This window comes from Ascidiella aspersa, chromosome 1, assembly GCF_963924565.1.
Source record: "Ascidiella aspersa chromosome 1, kaAscAspe10.2, whole genome shotgun sequence".
NCBI classification, from domain to species: Eukaryota; Metazoa; Chordata; class Ascidiacea; order Phlebobranchia; family Ascidiidae; genus Ascidiella; species Ascidiella aspersa.
This window is the reverse complement of record NC_139447.1, coordinates 24,522,606-24,545,145: the sequence shown is the minus strand read 5'-3', so window position 1 is coordinate 24,545,145 and position 22,540 is coordinate 24,522,606. Positions and strand designations below refer to the sequence as shown.

Genomic DNA, 22,540 nt, shown 5'->3' with positions numbered 1-22,540 from the left:
TTTTAGAACTGAAATTACGTTTGTGTATACACAGGCGACTCAATTCACTATTGATGGCGAAGATAGGCCTACTTCAAATACTGCAGAATTTTTTTCGTTTTCGGATTTATTACGGTTTAAAGGTATTTGCGATCCAATAACACCACCCAAACTTATTATCCGAAAAGCCGTCAAGAATCATAACCCAGCAAACGGAGCACAGAATCAAATCTTTGCATAAAAACCGCCGGTCGCAACTTGTAGCCGTTTCAGCGAATATATAAACTTTGATTATACGTTTGCGCTGCAATACCGAAGGCAGTTTTATCAGCGGCCAAGTAGAGAGCAAAATAATTTATGCAACATCTGGAAAAAAGTTCCACGCACGTCTGCGCATCTCTGACACAAGGCGGTTTAGGGCATCAGGGGAAGTGTGGAGAAGCTAAAGATCGCTTCAACTGCGATTGTCAGTGGACGTCACGGGGCGTATCACGTTCCCTCTTCGGATCTGTCCCCAGCCGATTAACCTGGGTGTCATAGAGGAAAAACAGGTGCTTATAATATCGCTAAGCTGCAGATATCAAAGTGTTCACAAAATCAGGCTAAGTCATAAACGCACAAAAAATGTAAGATAATAGACTATTTATCCTCGTTAATACCAAAGACCATAAGCCTCTATTAAGGTATTTTTAGCAGTGTTGTAATGAGTTAAGTCATTGACTTGACCTAAGTGCACTTAAGTCACGGTTTTTAAATGACTTGACTCGACTTAAGTCGTTTGACCAAAATGACTCGACTTGGCTTGGCTTAAGTCATTTTGTCACATAAGTTGAGATTAAATTAAAGAGTTTTTTATTAAAATTTATCTCAAGTTTTGTACATCAAACACTTTTAGTGCTGTATATTGCGTTTGTGTTATTTTTTTAGTTTAATTATTGCTTATAATCGGACGACTTGGACAACCGATTACTTGGACTGCGACTTGACTTGTTATTTTTCAAAAGACTTGACTTGGACTTAAGTTATTTTTTAAATGATTTGACTGGGACTTAAATCATTTCAAAATTGTTTACAACACTGTTTTTTAGTTTGTTAATATCAAATCCAACCTTACGGTGACTAAAATAACATTTTCACCAGGACTTTTTTATGAGAAAACGTTCAGGATAATCGTACTAGACCAAACAAAATCGCACTGCATCTACCCACAGCAACAACTACGCTATCGCCAAACCTCCAGTGCTTCTCCACTCTTCTGCTTAGTGCAATTTTCTCGCCCATTTCGGTGCAAACAGGACTGGTAAGCATGACTTTAGCTAAATCAGCTTTGATAGCCAGAACACGCCCCCCAGTTGACAGAGATCCGATGTTGACCATGAGCACCTCGTTCTTTGACAACTTTTGAACCTTTAAAGATAAAAAGTTCGAGCTAATTTAATAGAAGTTCCAGTTGTATTGTTTGACTGCTTTGAACACAAAGTTGCATCTCTCGAAAGTTGCACCTTTTTCAACCTTTAGGTTTGTCAACCACACTTGCAGGATTGGTCCATAAGGATTGGCCCTACTCCTATATATAAGCGTTACAATTGTAATTGTGACAAGTAAAAGCGAGAGATTAATTGAACGCTAATTGATAACTGCATAAAAATAATATAAATAAAATAAACCATTAAATATATTGAAATGTATTTTTAAGTCACACACTGCCGAATTTCTACTCAATACGAATTACCGTATAATTTCACGTTCGTTAAGGCCAAAGGTCAACAACCTAACATCTATTACCAGGGTTGGGCTTAAGCACTCTCCCACTCGCCAATGCGAGTGCAAATCGCTCCGAGCGAGTGCTGATTCGGCGAGAAATTTTTAACTTTAAGCACCACTTCTTACCGAAATATTACTTAGCGCCGGTTATTTCGTTAAACACTAAGGAGCAAATACATTCAACACTACACACATAATAAGGTTAATCGGAGTCACGTTTGAAGCTCTTAATAAAGATTCTTTGTCCCGCTGTAGATCGTAATCAAGACTCATTGTCCCGTTTTAAAAAATCGTTTACCGGCAAACAATCAAAGACGTCATTGCTGCAGTCGTAAATAGTTATGAGGTTTATTGTTTAACTTTTTTTAATTTTTAAATGTTTAACCAGTCGTTGACGCCTTTGGAAAAGTTTACTAAACCTGCGATTCACCCAGGCGATAAGAATTATACTTTTCTGTATTGAATTGTTTGTAAACATAAGAAAATTATAAGCAATTGCTGCAGTTTTCGATAACAATAAGTTCGAATGCAAATGTTTTATATTATTTGTAAGCAGTGTTTTTTAAGAGACCGAAACGGCCCACTGAACACTACGGTATTTTAAAAACTACAGCTGAGAATTAGCAATTAGTTTACATAGTATGTTGTTGCGATCTCTAAAGTTCATAGCGCAGCACAGAACCTTTGGTGCATATGGTTGTCTGTGCGAAAGAATGGTTTAGTTGTAAATTTATAATTATTTTGTGATTATTTGCTGTTCAACCAGTATGTGGTGTTTTGTTTGTGGGGCGAAGCAACCTGCTGTGAAACGTCCTTCAAGCAAAGAAATGTCAGAGTACGAAAAAAAGAGCGCGAGCATTTAAAAAAAATGAAAAAAGGCGGGCCGTGGCTACTAAATTGTCAGTGTTATTTTTTTCACTAAAGACTGTAAAAAATATCTCGGCTAAAAACATTGTTTTAGGCGTAAACTGCTTTATGGGTCAATAATTTGTTCATCCATGCATGGAAATAAACGATCAGACTTTTATAAAAACTAATGTTTACGTATAGAAACCATAAGACAGGTTAACCATAACCCCAAAAAATGACCGCGCTAGGGCGGTTATTTCAGTTTCAGACAGCGTGTAAACAAATTTGGCGAGTGTTATTTCATCTGGGCGAGTGCTGATTGATAGCCGCTCGCCACGCTGGCGAGTGTAATTTTTTCTTAGGAACAACCCTGATTACTAAACTTTAAAAATTACCCTGGCACCCTTTTTGTCTCCTTCTGTTTTAACGCCAAGCAATCTTCTCAGCAAAAAATAAGAAATTTCAATTTCGGTAAAGATGTCAGGAAGGGAATCAACTTCGCCCAAGACATGTCCAACCATTCGATCTGCTCGGCATAAAGTTGGGTCGATTTTTGTTCCAGCACCTGTACACAAAAACAGAGGATCACACCACTCTGATTTCTACAAAATTGACCAACTATGCTTTTGTATAAAATGTAAAAGTATGAATATATATTAAATAACGACCCTGCACAATATCAGTTGTTTTTACATGGATGGAGCAAAACAAAGTTAATTTAACAGATCCATTTGTAATCAAATAACAATAGTTCAGCCTAACCAATTTTTTACTATAAAATATGATAGTTTAATAGTAATTTGTATTTAACTTCTGGCAGAAATGAAAATGCAACATATTTAATTAGATATATAAATAATTTTGAAAGGTTTCGGAATGGATTACTGGGTTGGAATTTTGTGATTCAATAAAAAAAGAACAAACACAAGCAAAGATCCATAGTTTCAAGCAGCAAATGTGAATTTTAGTCTGCTTTTAACAATACCAAAAATTTATATATTTGACTGGTATATATATATATATATATATTTGTTTTCCTGTGGACATTTCGAAAAGACTTGATAAACACTTACATCAATAAAATATTATTTATTATACCTTTGGCAAAACTAATATTATTTCACTTGATAAGTTTTTATCATTGTTATTCAGAAAAAGATAAGTAATCCATTTAGATCAGTGATTCTCAAAAGGTCTTTGAGGAAGTTAGTTTGACGAATGATTTGATTAAAAATATAATTTGAGAATCATTTCTAGATCAGTGTTTCTCAACCTTTTTTGGCGGCAAACTAAATACGAAGCGAAGTATAAAGCGAAGCTTAGGCGACCCAATTCTCCTGACTGAACTTTTTGCAAGTATAAAGCAAGCAAAACACAACTAGACAGGGTGTGCGGTTTTTGTATATTTTGCTAGGGGGTTATAGCGCGGTTCTACTATATTATACCAGGGGGGGGGTATAGCGCAGTTCCACTATACTTTACCAGGGTGTTATTCCTTGGTTATTCTATATTCTTTCAACGGGTCTTATTTGTCAGTGTCCATATACTCCCAATGTTGTGCTTCCAGTTTCGGTGCTTTAGCAGGCAAAAGCGGATGTGGCCCGAAGTTGCGTGTTATAGGTTGGACATGGTGCACTTTTACAAGATTGATTGCCAGTGGTCTTAATATAAATTTGGCTGCGAAGCAAACCTATAACTTGTCTTTATAATTGAAAAATATTTGACAATTTTTTCTTGCACCCCTATTTGCCTCTAATTGGGGACAAAAATCAATAGTGTGATGTGTTCGATTTAGTTTTTTACAGCTATCTACTCTAAACTAGCGGCAGAAAACCTTCAATACAGAATTTGTTCATATCGCTTGCCTTATTCTGGCCGCGAAGCGGCTGGCTCCCTGCTGTGCTTTTTTTGTCCAGCGCGTGCAACATCCATTGTGCAAAGTGTCTCGTCTTAGTAATTAACTTATTGCTCTTACAAAACAACATATTTTACCGCCGCAAGTCTAAATAAAAAATCTGCCAGGCAGTGTACACCACTTTGTTTGCAATTTTTTTTCCATCAAAAAAAAACTTTAATTTCTATATTTTTGGTTAATTATTTTCCCCCATGGGTTAATTATTTTGAGTTGAAGGTCAAAATTTTGCTGTGAAGCAACCTATCATTTGTCTTTATAATTGAAAACTATTTAACAATGTTTTCTTTAGTTTTTTAGACACCTCTAAACACAAAAATGGCCGAATTTTAATTTTGCCCCCCTAAAATACTCCCCTATTTTCAAGAGGTAAAATGTTTATTTTAACATCAGCTTTAAATGGTTCTCTAACATTTGTGAAATTTTCAGATTTTTATGTCATTTCCTTCTAGTGTAAATATATCATTGAAATTTCCTAAAGTGTTGTGCTGTTTGACCCCCCGGATAAACAGTTCAGGGCTAATGTTTAAAATTTTGTTACTTAGCATTGTATATGTCATGTATCCATCATCCATAAATACATCAGATTTTTTTTACATTTTTTCATCTCTGAAAAGTGCCGAAAACCAAAATTAACAAAAAATGACAGTTTTACCCCCCTAAAAACCACCCCTTAGAACCTAGGCAATTTTTTTATATTAGAAACAACTTTGGGAGGGTATTTAACAGTTGTGAAAATTTCATGTTCCAACTATGTTTTTTTCCTTGTCAAAAGTGAGCCATCAAAAATTGACTGAAAAAAAAAAAAATAAATAAATAATTCGGATAAAAACAACATGTGTCCAAAAAAAAATTTTTTTTTTCGGGCCACATAATTAAAACAAAGCAATTAACACTTGTTTACTTGCTTATAACCTCTGCAAAAAATACAATGTTATTAGAAGTAGTTCTGAACAAATAAACTAACCTATCAGTCCTCCAGGGGCAGCGTACTGAAGATCATTGTGCTCTGCAAACAATGAAACAATTCGCGAAAGGATTGGGCGAACCTGAAGCTTGCCCTCTGAATCTTTTGAAACAATTCCAGGACGAATTTCTATTTCTTGTCCGATCTGATGTTAGAATAATGTTTTATAAATAGAATGAAATAGCAGCATGCCAAACTATAAGGTTTATACACATGGTTAACAATAAAAATGTGTATAAAGTGAATTCAAGGTTTTTTTATCATTTTTTTTTATAAATATTTTCTGACATTTCCAAAGCCAATAGAGCGATATAATACATATTTAGAACAATGTGTCAAACAAACAGTAAAAATGTACAAAGTACAAAAATTATATTTTTTCAATGTCATGGTTTTTCACCTTTAAAACTCCTTTAAGAATACTTCCTCCAGCAACGCCACCTTTTAAGTCGTCAACTTCACATCCTGGTTTGTTGACATCAAATGACCGAATAACTATAACACAATGGCCGTATGTACATTTATGATACAAAAATAAAAACAATTTTTCAATGCTAATGTTGCATACCTATTAAACGGGGTTTGGAAGTAAAATCCCTCAAAGGAATGGGAATTTTCTTTATAATGTATTCACAAACCACTTCAATATTGTACTTCAATTGGGCTGAAATTGGAATTATCGGGGCACGTTCAGCAACTGTTCCTAAAATAATTCAATAAACATATTTTTAAACACATGGAATGACGTATAAATATATTTAACATGTTTGAATAACATAACAAAAAAAAATATATATATATTGCCAACAGTTCAGTTGCACCAAACAAACTTACCTTGCACAAATTTTAAAATTTGTTGGTACTGCTCTTTTGCTTGATTTTGAGTAACCAGATCTATTTTGTTTTGAAGAATTATAATATGTTTCAACTTCATGATCTCAATTGCTGCAAGGTGCTCAGAAGTTTGTGGCTGAGGACAAGGTTCATTGCCAGCTTCAAAAAGAAATTGGGAATAAAAAAATAAACTAACTATTGCCAAGCAAACAGAGCAGAATGTAATTGAAATGTTAACATGATACCTATTAGCAAAAGTGCAGCATCCATAACTGCAGCTCCATTAAGCATCGTTGCCATAAGAATGTCATGACCAGGACAATCAACAAATGAAACATGTCTGACAAGCTTAAAAGGTCCTTTGGCTCCTGTGAAGTCAGCAGGAAATTCATCTTCTTTATTGCTGCTGCATGCACAGTAACATTGTGGGCGTGGGCCGTCAGCTTCGTAAATCTTTTTTTGCAGAAAAACAATAAATAAAACTGTAAACCATTGGATATACTTGAAACTGTAACAGAAATATAGGATATTTAGTTAAACGTATAATTTTATTTAATCGTTATAATAATGCCTAATGCTTGCTGATATGTAACAGCAAAAAAAAAAAAAAAAAAACCTACATCAAAGTAAGTAATGATTATAATATAAATTTAAATGCTTTTATTATCAAACAACTTCTCTTATCATAATAATTATTGTTTAACCAATATTCGAAAGTACAAAATAAAGTGCTTTTTAATTTTAAAAATAGTAACTGGTAAAGCAATTATCACAAAGTAAGGAAAAAATGTTTAAATAATTGTTTTTACCTTTGCATTGGCATAACCAAGCTTAATGGTAATATTTCTTTCCAATTCGTTTTTGAACCGCACAGTATGAACGCCAGAGATAGCTTTGACAACTGTTGATTTTCCATGTGCTACATGCCCAATGGTACCAATGTTAATGGTTGCTTGTCTGCTTATAATTTCTGGAGTCAGTGGAGTTAATTTGGTGACATCCTGTGTTAACAATAAGAACATCCTTAGGCCAAGGAACATGTTTTACATTACACCAATTGGCATAATAATGTTTCATACCAAAGTTGACAAGTCCTGCTTCGAAAGATGGGGCTGTGCTTGCACATGACTGTCTTCTGTGCTTTCCTTTTCCATGACCATTGCAGAAAATGTACAAATATTTTTGGATATTGTTAGGTACAAGGTATTTAACACTTCTTATATTATAAAAAATCCTGTCTTCCAAACAATGCTTTGCCAATTAAATATGTTACTCTAGTTTCCAAAAAACTCAACTAATTTTTAATTTATTGTTGTATACAATAATTGTACACCGGAGTACTTTATCACATTAAAAGCTAAACAAAATATTATTGGACATTTCATTAATTTCTCATCAGCAAGCAGGCTGGAAAGTATTGCAATATATCTACGAAATTTTGTAGGCCAGTATAGTGAGTATGACTTCCAGGTTGGAAAGTAAGGCCAATGCATTTCCACTGCGATTTTCCACAGAGTACTCGGCCACCTACATCCGCGATATTTCACACTAGATGATGTTAATGATGCTTGGCGGGGTTTGTCATGTGCAAAAAATAAAATAGGATTTCACAACAAGATAACGTAACGATATAAATAAGATCAAATGGCATATGTATGGCGGAATTTCCATACAATTTAGGAAAAACACTGTTGGAATGCAGCTGTAATGTGGAATATAAATCAAGAACAAGTGCTGCAATGCAGTTTGAATGAGTAACGTTAAAACATAAATAATTTCGCATAAATTAGCCATAAACCTATCTAAAAGGTATAAATTGTATTTTTAACCAAATTAGACATGCCTCTACCTGACGAGATGACGCAACCGAATAAACCAATCCTACATGTTGAAATTATTTCCTGACGTGTGGGATCTGAATTTGTTGTATTATGTTTGACTTTTGAATTAAATACATAATAAACTGCTTTAATAATATAATTTTTGATGGACTAATATTTTTTTTAAATCTTTTTATTTATCGTACAATTTATAGATAAAAATACTTAAATAAATTTTGGTTGCAAGGCTCAGGATTTTGCAACCGCCTATCAGGACTTTTGCAAGATAAGCGCTATGACCAAGTGTTGTGTTTCGCCTTGGATTTGGCGTGAAAACAGAGCACATTTACGAAGCAGTGAAGCTTTCAGTAAAGTGAAATGTGCCATTTTTTACTTTTTTAAAAACGTTCGAATAAGAAAATAACTTTTTTAAAGGAATTAAGTGGTCTTTAATTCAATTCGCCTGCAGCCACGTAGAGATGGTGAAAATATAAAAGTTGTGTTCGCTGCCCGCACCGCAATTTAATAAGTTGTTCGCAAGCTGCGCTGCACCGCAAATTATTTTCGAATTTTTAGCTGCGCTGCACCGCAAAATTTTAGCACTTCAAGCAATATATTTCAACACTTAAAAACACCTAGAAAGAAAGTACAAACATAAAAGTACGGGCAACAGCTTACTTTGTAGTGATGAAACATCCATGACTTGTGTAAACTGCTTGCTATTTCACTTCAATTAACTAAAAAGACAACTTTGTCATGCTGCACGCGGTATGCGGCACGGCGCGGCAAAATGTTTAGACTAATTTACGCGGCGCTGTGCGGTAATTTAGCCAAATCGCACAAGCGGCCGCATACGCTGCGCGGTGGACATCTCTAGCAGCCAGCTATATTGGCGAAATATGGGAAAGCTAGGATGATACGTTCAAATAAAAAAAATGTTGGTGCAATGTTGCATAAAGTACTGAGCATCAGAGAGGACACCCTTCACACGCTAATGATAGAAGTTGAGAATATCGTCAACTCGCGACCACTGACCCCTGTCACGTATACCCCCAGCAATGCAGAACACCTAATCCCATTACCTACAAAGGTCAAGTCCTGTTCTGTCAACAGGAGTGGCCTGGCAAAAGGGAACCCTCGACGAAGGAGATAACGTTCTCAACGTAAATGAATCTATGCTCCGCCGTGGCTGGGATATGGGTCGTGTGATCCAAACCTACCCGGACAAACATCGAGTTGTCCGACAACGCAATCGTGTGGTATAAAGCGACCGATTTCAAAATTATGCATCATTCTATTGAGGCGCGCACCGGTGTGTATCTCACACGCTACGACAGGTCGTTTTGGATTACGAATCTTAGTCTGCTTGCTCCTATACAATCGTTACCATCGCGATTGCCAATGTACATCGAAAGGGGCTTCGGTCTTGTGACTCCACGTTGATTTGCGCTGTTTGTAATGTGATTTAAAATGTACATGTCCAATGTCTTGTGTAGAAGATTTAGGGTATGGAGGATGTTAGGGGGTACCTTGCGAAGGGGGAGAGAACTGAATACGAGAGCGACTTTTTTGAATCGTTAAAACAAGTACCCGATTGGACTTCTGCTCAGATCTGGGGCGGGAATCAGACATTACAACCCCAGTCTGGCAACTACTATATTTAAGCAAAACATCAAAACTTTAGACCAAACAGGTAATCGGTTAAGCAAAAAAATGAAACCCAAAGGCATATTACCAATGTGTACAGATCCAATTTGTCCCACTAAGACATATCTTTAGTGTACGTAAAATCGTACAAACGAGTATAAAATCAAAATACTACAGTATACGGAAACATCCAATCAAGCGACATGCCAAAACAGCCCATAATATGTACACGAATTTTGCGATAACGTAAAAACAGCGAAAGAGTAAGTTGCCGGGTTACGCTGAGGAAGTTAGCGGGAATACATTTTGCGCTGCTATATTTTTCGTAGTGTAATTTCGCTGTCATGTTGTTTACATGCCGCAGTTTTTTTGGCACCCATACATGCTTACACTGAACAAGCGACATGATTTTTTTTAACTAGCTTATCCTAGTTTACCGTAAATCCAAGTGATTTGCCAATCATGCATCGCTTTACTTTTTAATATATTCTCTTTTTAAAATATTATTGTTGTCGATACAACACTTGGTCACAGCACACCTTTGCCGCGTGCCGCGTCTTTAAACGAAAAAATTCTAACAAAAAGCACCCGATTCGTCGGCAAATTTGGCTTAGCCATGCCACAGCATACTGCATTTTTGTCGCAAAGATAAGCCAAAGGAATATGATTTCCTGATTCCAGGATCACGCCTGTTAGCATAGAAAGAGAAATGCCTGATTCCCGTTGGATGGGGACTCCCCTTTACCTTTTTGCGACTGAAACGCGGGAAAACGCGAATCTAGGCTAAAAGGCGCTTTTTTCAAGCAACATAATTTTATAAACTAATAAAACAGACAAAAGCAAAATAGCCTGGAAAAGTAACTTGGCGCTGGTCTAGAATCCTACCACGATTTTGCAGCTTGAAATTTAGCGGCTGTAATTCCTGTAATAACGTTATTTGTAAAATTAGCGCGACTGATAATGGAGTACAAGACTGAAAACCGTTATCGCGACGAAAGTTTTGCGCGTTTGAGCGATTTTTAGTGGCTGGTCGCATTATACGTTGATTTTACATGGAATGCGCGGCTATGACCGCGTCTGAGCGGGCTTTGGGCGTGCGTGTGGGTGGGTTAAGTGTTGTGATATTCATTATTTAATTATTATACTTGTCCCACCCTAACCCAAATAATGTGCGTTTTGGTAGGATTCTAGACCAGCGCCAGTAACTTATTGTACTTGTAGTGTAGGTTAGTTATAATGAAATGTAATAAATTGGCACAGAAGGGGCATATGCAGGGTTTCTGTAGTTTATGTAATTGGCTGCCCTCTCAACAATCAACAGGGAAGCTCTTTTAACACTGTAGCTTTCAATTATGTTTTTACACACCTTGTGCTGGAAATCCTACCACAAAAGCTTTTTTCAATATTTAAGTGTAGAGTATACCAATTTAGAAGTTGGAAACTCTGGTTGTTGCAGTGCTAAAATAAAGCTCTGTCTAAAATTTGTTGTCGTTTTATAACTGACATGCACAGGCTCAGTGGGAGCTGTTTGAAACATGACAATTAACACAGATGCCTGCTGCAATTTGTTGTTACATACAACTTTATTTGAAGGGGATTAACAGCCCATATACAACAAATAAAACAATTTACAATTTGTGACCAAGCCCTTCTGGAGCTGTGCTGACTAGGGTTCCTCTTGTTCCCAGATCTTTTCACTACTGGGTAACAGGATTGAAAAATGAAAATCCTGACGAAAATATTGTGCCCAATTTCATCATTATGATGTTTAAAACTATTTTATTTTAGCTCCAAACATTTAATTAATTCTCCCTGGTGCTGACCTACAACCCTAGTGCTGACCACTAATATTTTCACACATTATATACCAGGGGTGGCCGCATGCGACTCTTCACGCAGTTATATGCGGCTCTTACGTTCCTGTTGCACTTTTTTTTAAATATTTTGATTTCGTTTGGTTAAGCCAGTGGTTCTCAAACTGGGGCCTACGAGATAATTTTCTGTGACCGCAAAGCACGTAAAGTTACATAGCACGATGCTCCCGAAGAAGGAAATTTTTGTGCAACTTACTTTTCAAAACCAAGCTGATTAGTTTAGGTTATTGCTCGCTTAAAGTTGAATTTGTTTGTGACGTCATGGTGTTGCGTTATGCTAATAAGAATTACGTTTTTACACTTTGCAGCACTGACACTGTGAGCTATACGGTCACGGTTTTAAAACTGTTCGTGATTGCTTCACTCAAATTAAGTGATTCGTTAGAGGTTAACACAGCCGAGCTAATACCAAAGAAGCAAGTGCGCCGTCTCATTGATACCATTAAAAACAACGTGTTATTTTGTGTTAATTTGTGTATATTTTTAAGGGACCCTGAGCAATTAAAAAAATTGCTGGGGGAACGTTGCGAAATTTCTGTAAAAAATATTTTAAGAACTACTGGGTTAAGTTATGGAATATTGCCGGTTCCGACTCCCGACTGTTTGCCTTAAGGCCATTGTATTTTTAGTAACACTTTTTAAAGAAGTTAGATCGAGAAATGTGTAATTTATCATGCAATGTGTCGCGTCTCCTTTTAAATTAATATTTTGTCTATTTAACGAAATAAAGGCATTTTTGTGGGAGTGAATAAGAAATGGAGTGATACGCCTTTTTTTCGTTTCATGTGTGTTAAGTGTGGCTCTTTGAGGTTAACCAAGTAACAAATGCGGCTGTTGGTATGTGATTGGTTGGCCACCCCTGTTATATACCTTGCATCATGCCTTTGGGAAGGCTTACTGAAATTAGTTGGATCAGGATTTTAGTGCAAGCAAAGAAAGGCCATTTTCTAGCCTTGCTTGCATGCAAATCCTGATTAAGCTAACTGATTTTGGGGCACCAATTTTTTTTAATTTGGTAAAGAGTAAACGCAAAGTAAAAAAGAGTAACGCAAAGAAAAATGGTTTGCAAACACTGCAACGCACATTGTTTGGGTTACCCTGCAGGTTGGGGTTTCAAGAGTTCACACATTTTTTTATTTACTATTAATAATAATGATGTTTTTTTTACTATTAAAAATAATCACATTTTTTTTTATTTACTATATAAAATAATGGTTTATGGAACTACTGAATGTATAGTACTTTTTGCCATATCCAAAGCACAGGTATTTCAATAACTTGCATTAATTCTTTTCTATAATTTGTCAAAGATCTTATCATTGGGTTAAAAATACCGTGAAACAAACACCACATACACTAATTTAATGGTTTTCAACCAGCCTTTATCGATTTTTATTATACCTCATAATTTTTGCATTTGATTGCAGTTTAGTCCAAGCCCATCCGCAGATGTTTCGGTTTGAATGTTGTCTGGCTAAATATTCCCTAATTTGATTTTTCTTGTGATCAATTCCCCTGTACCTAAAATATCAGCGTGTACAATGTCTAAATTTGATTATTATATTATATTCTAAGGTTTAGTCTCACAGTTATTAATTTTTGTGATTACTTAGCCTTTCTTAATCCATAGAACAGTGAATCAACCAATACATCCACACAGGAGACAATTTTAGATATTATGAGAGTTACCTAAAGTAATCTCTTAATGTAATTTTCCGTATTTTTTTTTTTTATTTCCTTCTTTAAAGGGTTATGTTGATCAGCATTGTGACATGGTAATCCCAAAGCATTTGTTTTTTGCCCTTTTACTATTTGTGCTATTGTTGTAGAACGACACACCTGTTCAATCACACTACTTACAAGACATGTTTGTGCTATGCTGTGAGCTATATTCACTAAAATCCTAGCAGGGCCATCTCTTTAGTTACCTAATGTGAACTTTCTTAAGGGAGTCTGGCGCTAAATAAACCAATACAGTTTAGTCTTGAGAACGACCTCAGCTACACAGCCCCTAAACCTAGTGTGCTAAGTTATTTTAATGTTAAATAAATTCTGCAATATATTAATGTGCACATAAAACTTTCAAGTTTAATCAGCTTCTAGGAGTTTTGCATCATATTAAATTTCTAGTGAGTCTCAATAACTGCCTTCTTTTTGCATTTTTTTAGCTTGTAGTTTAGTATCAAAGCAAATTCCTAAACCCAGTTTAGATGGGGTATATATAACCGTTTTTATCGCAATTTTTTTCAATTTGCTTTTTAGAATTTTAAAGCAATAGTATATCATAATATAGTGTGGTTTATGTGAAGTACTGACAGTCAATGATAAACATGGTTATGAAAAAAAAGATGAGATGGATTTGGAGGATAAATCTTTGAAAAAGCATTGATTAATACAACCAGGTATTTTAAAGTTAAAATGGCTTAACTTTTATTATTTACATATTTCACAATAAAATTTATAGTGCCTAAAATATAACAAATTGTATTTTTTAAATACATACTAAATTCATTTCTTTACCAAAACAGTTAATCAATATCTTACAGTCCCCTAGCTGTTACTTAATGATAAATCAATTTTTTTTCTGTGTTTGAAAGCACAACTCTAAAAGTTGAAGTGTAACCCTCATGGATATTAATATGTTTGCATAACATAATACATTACTTTTCATTGTAGTATATTAACAACTTTTATATATAGAGAACAACTTTACGGATCCCAATGTCAACTTCACAAAGACAACTGCTTTTAAGTTTAGCACAAATCATGAGCTTACAGACTATGTTGAAAATGAAAAAAATTTAACAACAATATCCAGCGATTATGCCTAAAGCTCTAGATAGATTAATATGCTGTGTGGATTGTTTTTAATCAATAATACCCCAAAAAATTTGGAACTTTAATGGCATCAATATATAATGGTTTATAATAACTTTATTGAAGCTTTTGGACTCAACAATTGTTGAATGCCCATATCCATAATCCATTTTAAACGAAAGTAGCAAACTATATCAGTTGTGACGTAGCAATGAAGTAACTAAGAGATAAGGATGTTGCCAATTAACTAAAATAGCTATCAATTCGGCTGACCTAAATCAATGTGTTTTAAATGTTCTGGCCCATAAACCCTTTGGGGCAGTGGTTCTTAACCAGGGTTCAATCAAACACCTGGGGTTAGACGAGAACAGCCTCTGAAACATTACCACACTGTTTACTTATCTCCGCGGGACCTTCAAACCTATTTTCTCTCTTATTTGTATATTTTAAGGAATCTATTAATGCTAATGTCATGTTTCTCCGCATGACTCATAAAAAATGTTTTATAGGCAAGCATATGTCGAGTGAAAATTGGGTTTAACAATGCTTGCAGAGTAACACAGGGGTTCGACAGGGTATCAAAGGTTAAGAACCTCTGCTTTAGGGTTCAACAAATGTCCTTAAAATGGAATTGTGCACAGGGAAACTGTAAACCTGCGTATGTGTTGTAATGCTATACACACTTAAATTATATTATATCCTATTATATTACATATATAACGGAAAATGTCCTTTGTCACTCAATTCTGCATTCCATTCACTCCTATTTAAAACATAATGCAAAGCCATATATTCTACTGAAGATTGTGAACAGATCTGTGTTTAGTGTTCCTACATATAGACTATTTTTTGCATTTTATGTAAAAATATATGGTATATTTGAGGAAAGCCCTAAATATTTGCCGACTAGGGATGCTTTTTTGTTGGGCAGTGTATTTGTTACAAATGTGTAGCCTGTTGTTCGTGTATATTGTATTTTTAGAATTACACATTTTTTAAGAAATTCATCTTTTTCTTTTAAGAATTAAAACAAAACTATGCCCAGTGAAAATTATTTACAAATTTGAATATTGGGTTTAGTTTATATTGCTAAAAATATTTGTTATGTTTGTCTTGTTTTCAACCTCTTTTAGGCCTTTTAGATGGTTATCTATTTCTTGTGACCTTTTTCTTAAACCGTGTTTTGAATATGCTTATTTCCAAAAATAACGAAACAATACAACTGTATTTGCTAACTTAATCTATTTATACTGTCTTTACGAAACATTTATTCTTGTTTAACTTGTGAATTTTCAAGTTTACAATTGATTAGTTTCTAATGAGTTTGTTTTTGCACTATAACATGTAATAAACAAAAAAGATTTTATTGAAAAGTGGTGATAGTGTTTTTGCAATATTGTAAAAAGTTAACAAAATGCTTTACATTATAAAAATCATGTAAATAACGCAATGTTATCAATAAAACGTTGATAAAACACTAATGACCAAGCTAAGCCAAGTCATTTAAAGCAAAACGTTAATGCACCCATAAAGTCATTGAATTACGGTACTACAGCACGGATGCGTTTTACGTATGTTGTGTCAAATAAAGGGGGAGGGGGTGTTTAGGAAAGAAATTGTTATATGGAAAGTTGCGTTCCAGTTGTCTGGACGACGTTGAGTTGTTCTAGCCAAGTTAAAAAACACTTAGCCAAAGTAAAAAAAAAACAATTTTAAAAATGGCTAAACGTATTTTGTTAAATAGAATCGGGTTTATTCGCCATCCTTCCAACACTATAGTGTTAAATACGAAACAAGTTGTTGGCTGCTTATCTATTTGCTTTCCTCTGAGCCTCCGTAGCTCAACTTATAGAGTGAAGTTTTTATGTGGGGACGAGGTCAAAAGTTCGAAACTCGCCGCAGGCTACATTTTTCTACTCTTGCCTTGCCTGCATAATTAATAGACTGATTTGGTTAGTCACTTGAAGGTTCCTGGTTTGCTATTAGGTTATCTCTGATCAAAAGACGGCTTCAGAAGGGATCTCAGTGGTTGTAATGTACACGTATGTGTGTGATTATTGAAAATATGAAAACATTTTAACCGATGAGTGTCTTCATCACTGGACATTCTGACTACTAATTGTATATCTGCTCCTGTATTTGCCTTTTGTTTTCGATTGATACTGTCCTCACCAAACTTTCTACTTTTTACCTTAATTCATCAGCTATTAGCTTCTTTACGATCCACAAGATCGCTTTGTCTTGCGTAATGTTAAAAGTTAAACAAAAAACAATTAATGTTGGAAGACGGTGTTAGTTATTGATACATATTTTGTATCAAACCACGGTTATGCCACGTTTAAAAATAATAACTCACCTTAGGTTTGGTAAAATGTGATGTGGTGGTCCAGTGACCAGAGTAAAGACATGTAACTTGCCCTAAAAATTTGTGAATAACGACTTTGCAATTTTGAAGAATACTAGCGCCACCTTGCGGGTATGCTTCAAAGTAAAGGTATACAAAATGCTTCAATCACAATGATAAGTCTAAGCATTATAATTAATAAACAGAAATAATCAGAAAGGGGTACAACTAACAAGCTATTAAGTTAGCAGTCGAGATCGACCTTGCGAGACGAGAATTTTGAGGCCAAAATATACACTTTAGTCTTACCTCATTCACATTACATTCGACATTTTGATTTGTAATATCAATAATTACAATTTAAATCAAAATACAAATTTTTAGTTTAATTTTAATTTATTTCCCAACCGAAACGAAACATATGATTACCTTGAGACACAGATTTCAGTTCGAATTATTTACTTCATAAACTGTACGAACAGTTTAGAGCAGGGTGATCTAAAGTTGACAGCATCGCGGGCCACAATATTTAATGCATATTCATTGCGGACCACAAACATAAGGTCACAGGAGCGGATCAACGATTTTGTTTGATCGGGGCAAGAAATGTTAAAAAATGACGTCACAAAGCATCGTCAAAGACTTAAAAGTTCCAGAAGCATGCTGCATTAATGAAACGGAGTATTATTGATACTGGGAAAAATGGTGGGCGAAGCGCGAAAAATTTGCGTATTTGACAAAACTTTTAATTTAGAAGACTGCTTTTTATAAGCTTGGAATGTTCGCGGAAACCGTACGAATCTTAGTAAAGTTTAAAGAGCGATGCTGCATAGGCTACTAATCGCTAAATTACAAAGACGTTATCATTCCGCGCAAAAATGTATTAACCAGATAAATTTGGGTAAAATTGCATCTTAGAAAGGGACGCGTTAGCCTAAAGTCACATGAAAACCTTTAAAACAATGCTTTTCAGCAGCGTGATATATTTTACGGTCTATTTTTTTTCATTAATAATAATTTATATAGGGTCATACTTTTTATTTAATCTTCATATCAAAAAAACGAAAAACAAAGCGCAAATATATCTTATAAGTTTGCAAAACATCCATTTTACAAAGTTACATGTTATAGGACGCACTGCGGCTTTTCCTAAACCGGTCTAACACATACAAAATGTAAGTGTTCTTGCCACCCCTTGGGTCCGAATTTTGTTAGCGATAGGAAACTGGTTTATTTAACGATATGACAGAAAAATGTAATCATACACAAACAATTGCAGTATGCTTACTGTTCGTTGCTCTACGCATAGCTTTCATGTTCGAAGTAAAGATTTCGAGTTGGACTTATTACGTTCGCGATCGAGATATGGATTTCGAGTTCGAATTATTTACTTCACAAACTGTACGAACAGTTTAGATCGACGCATAACTTTCATGTTCGAAGTAAAGATTTCGAGTTGGACTTATTACGTTCGCGATCGAGATATGGATTTCGAGTTCGAATTATTTACTTCACAAACTGTACGAACAGTTTAGATCGACGCATAACTTTTATGCTCGAAGTAAAGATTTGAGATCGACTTATTACGTTCGCGATCGAGATATGGATTTCGAGTTCGAATTATTTACTTCACAAACTGTACGAACAGTTTAGATCGACGCATAACTTTCATGTTCGAAGTAAAGATTTCGAGTTGGACTTATTACGTTCGCGATTGAGATATGGATTTCGAGTTCGAATTATTTACTTCACAAACTGTACGAACAGTTTAGATCGACGCATAACTTTCATGTTCGAAGTAAAGATTTCGAGTTGGACTTATTACGTTCGCGATTGAGATATGGATTTCGAGTTCGAATTATTTACTTCACAAACTGTACGAACAGTTTAGATCGACGCATAACTTTTATGCTCGAAGTAAAGATTTGAGATCGACTTATTACGTTCGCGATCGAGATATGGATTTCGAGTTCGAATTATTTACTTCACAAACTGTACGAACAGTTTAGATCGACGCATAGCTTTCATGTTCGAAGTAAAGATTTCGAGATCGACTTATTACGTTCGCGATTGAGATATGGATTTCGAGTTCGAATTACTTACTTCACATACAGACGAACAGTTTAGATTGACGCATTACTTTCAATAATGCTTTTGAAATAGACTTATTAACTTGTGATCGAGATATCAATTTAATCGAATTTGATTTATATTAATTATGATCGAAACAAACCTTTAAAGATCGACAATTTGCCTTTATGATCGACATACTGAACGAGACAAATTTACGAAACGACCGAGTTTCTCGAGATCGACTAGGTGCGTAGGTCGCAGTAAATATTTAATGTCAAATTGTAAACTTTTTCCTGTTAAAACTGTTAAAAATGTAACAAAACACATCAAATATTACTTAAACACTTATTAACACATAACCTAGAGAAAAAGCCTTCGCTAAAACTTGCTTTTTAACATTTTCTTTTGTGTTAAAAGAAGTTTTTGGCCTATTTAACGCTAAACGTTATAACTCTTAGTTGAATACTAATCCTGGCATTAAGCGACAGTGGTGTGCGCTATAAACCTGTGCTGAATATATTTACGTGTTATAATCTTTAGTCACAAAAATATTGCAAAAATATTTTAACTAAATTTAATTTACAGCAGAATTGTCATACCCGCTAGGTGGCGCTAGAACTTATCAATATAACAAAGTCGTTTTTAATAAATAAGAAAGGTAAATTAAACGTCTTCGCTCAGGTTATTGAACCACCATGGCAAATCGGAATGATTTAAAAACAAATATGTATTAATTACTAGTACCGTCTTCCATTATTAATTGTTGTTTCGCTTAACATTACGCAAGTTAGAAAGTCTTTCGCAACCTGATACCGATATAAAATAAATTTCACTAGAAAATACTTATTTTTCGTATTGGCAGTATCCATCGAAAACGTTTGCGTAAACACAGCAGAATGTTTAGGACGTGTCGTATATGTTAAGTGATCAGTTGGAAATGACCTACCATCTACTATACGTTCAATAATATGTGAACAAATATGTGAATTGCTGCATTTAAAACAACGTTTTGTGAAAACGACCTGATTCATTAATAATTATTTACGATTTTTTTTTAATTAAGTATGTTAGTCAACGAAGTTATGAAACACGTTTTAAACTTGGCTCGAACAACTCATTTGTACGACAACTTACTCTTTACTATTTGTTAAACATTAAAACTTTGGGTTGCCTCAAAATTGCACTTAAACTTTTGCCTAAAATGATTTCACATTAAGTATTTTGGAAAAAATGATTTGTCTTAAACTTAATGTTTTAGTTGAATACATTTTTAGCAAAGGAGCATTATTCTCTTGTTTAAAGCAGTTTTCTTAACTTAAATTGGACTTTCTAAATGACTTGCTTGCCTTGACAACACTGTAAACACAACATCACCGCCTTTTAATAATAACTGATTTGTTTATTATCACTATGTCGCAAAAAATAACCCTTTTGAAACTCTTTATGCTATAAATAAAAAATAACAATCTTACAATTGATAAAGTTACCGAATATGGTTGTATTGTTTTGTTTTTTAGAGAGGAGCATACTCAAACCATTGTTAACAAGAAGGTCAACTGATTACGTTTGTGGTACTATTCTAAATAGAACGACAGGAAAAAGACAAACGCGAGAAATTTTCACAAATAGACGAAAAGTATTTTCCAAAGCAACTCAAAATAAATCCAATATTCAAATTTGCAAATAATAACTAGGCATAGTTTTATTTCTAATTGTAGATGCAAAATATGCACTTATTTTATAAGTGAGAAACAATTTAGTCAAAATAACAAACGTCCAAAATTCTGTTATACCAATGATAGATACCTGCTAATTTTATAACGTTATACATACAAAGTGGAAACAACGTCACCAGTGTGACAAAGCAGTAAAAATACGAAAAAAAACAACATATTCAATGACGAAGCCGTGACCAGCAGAAATACCCAAGCTCAAAATAAAAACAAAGAAGAATTATAAGAGCCACTGAATATGACAACTGCGCACGGAACTGTTTGTCATTTAGAACAGATCCAATGTTTTAGAAAAAACATGGGTTATGTCACTGGTTTTGAACCTTTTATGAGCTGTGGTTTCCTTCCATAAAATCACAACAACTTGTGACCTTTACGCTTACATTTCAGTGTTTAGGAAACAAATATTTTAAATATAAAATGACCGACACTTCCCAAAGACTGTTCTTACAGCCACTCTACACAACAAATAAGTCAATGCGTTTGGGCAGAAAAACGATGGAGGTTGTAGTTAGATTTATACAGAAGTAGGTAGCAAATGATGAATCTTTAAAATAATCTTTACTAATTTTTAAAATTAAAAGGAGTTGTCTTCGTGGATGAATCTTTAAAATAATCTTTACTAATTTTCAAACATTGAAAGGAGTTGTCTTCATGGCGTTGACAATGGAATCTGTAAAGTTGTTCAGTATATATAAGTTGTTAATATGTATATGAAGTGGCTAACATGCCAATATTCATAGATTAACACTGAAATAGAAACAAAAGTGCTATCACATAGTGAAAAAATCGATTATGTCTCTATTAGGGTTAAAGCTTAAGATAATGCAGTTCGAAAATACAATTAGTTATTTTTAGACACTCTAATTTTTATCCTGAAACTATGTTTTAAGGAAATAATAAAATTTAGACCATTGTTATTTCATAATACCTGTTTTTACTGATCAATCTTTTTTAAACGATTTATCCTCCATAGTCATCGACTCATCTCATTTGGTTTTTAAATTCCATGTTTATTTTTGACTTTCAGTATTTCATATACACATTATAATATACTATTGCTATTTCTGAAAAACAAATTAGAGAAATAATCATGTGTAATTAAAAAACATTGTTAAACCTTCTTAAACTGGTGTTTTAGAGGTGATTTGCACGATTTGTTATGTAAACAATTTTGAAAAATTATATGTTTTTAGAGAGAAGGTGGTATTTACGTAACATTTAGAAATTTGGTACACTAGAGACCAGACCAGTACACCAAAATATGCATGGGGTGCACCAGTATGAAAAGGTATACACTGGTGCATCACAAAATTTTAATGAACCATTAATACCACAATTTTTTTGATAAAACAGTCATTAAATAGCTTCTTTGCTATTTTTTCAAGTTTGTTGGAATGCTGTTTTATGACATTCAATAGTACTCGCAAGCAGCCTACAGGCAATCTCTTACCAAGAGTGTATAAAACTTCGGCAGATTTGCTCAGTTTAATTGACATAATGCCAATTTATATTGATATGCATAATGATTTTCCATACTATTTTTTTTACCTCAGTTTAACTTTTAAGTAAACAGGGTGCATGAGTTCGTCATAACAACTTTAGGGGTCACACAATCAAAAAAGGTTGAATAGCACTGCACTAGACCGCAAAGAAGGAAAACTGGGAAAATAAATTAAATGAGATAACTTTAGGTAACTATCCTAATACATAAAATGGTCTCTGTTTGCATGTATTGGTTGATTCACACTTTTATGTGTTAATATTCACAAAAATGAAAAACTGGAATACCATATCTTACTATATTTTTTAACCTATCTTATCTTTAATTTTTTTAACCTCCCATAATATTTAACCTACCTGAACCCAACCAGAATATTGTGCATTGATATAATAAACTATTTAAACCAGGGCTGCGAAGTCGGTC

The 22,540-nt window shown here is 34.3% G+C and overlaps 1 protein-coding gene across 1 annotated transcript; it reads right to left on the bottom strand.

Moving 5' to 3' along the window:
• Positions 1-79: 79 nt before the first annotated feature.
• Positions 80-7,540, bottom strand: LOC146168437 (eukaryotic translation initiation factor 2 subunit 3-like). Its single transcript, XM_083391041.1, has 10 exons — positions 7,385-7,540; positions 7,115-7,306; positions 6,551-6,758; positions 6,306-6,464; positions 6,040-6,174; positions 5,872-5,966; positions 5,472-5,616; positions 2,988-3,157; positions 1,214-1,386; positions 80-506 (listed from the first exon to the last, which is right to left on the bottom strand). Exons 1-10 carry the CDS (start codon positions 7,463-7,465, stop codon positions 434-436), a joined length of 1,431 nt encoding a protein of 476 aa, XP_083247167.1. The 5' UTR covers positions 7,466-7,540; the 3' UTR covers positions 80-433.
• Positions 7,541-22,540: the final 15,000 nt, after the last annotated feature.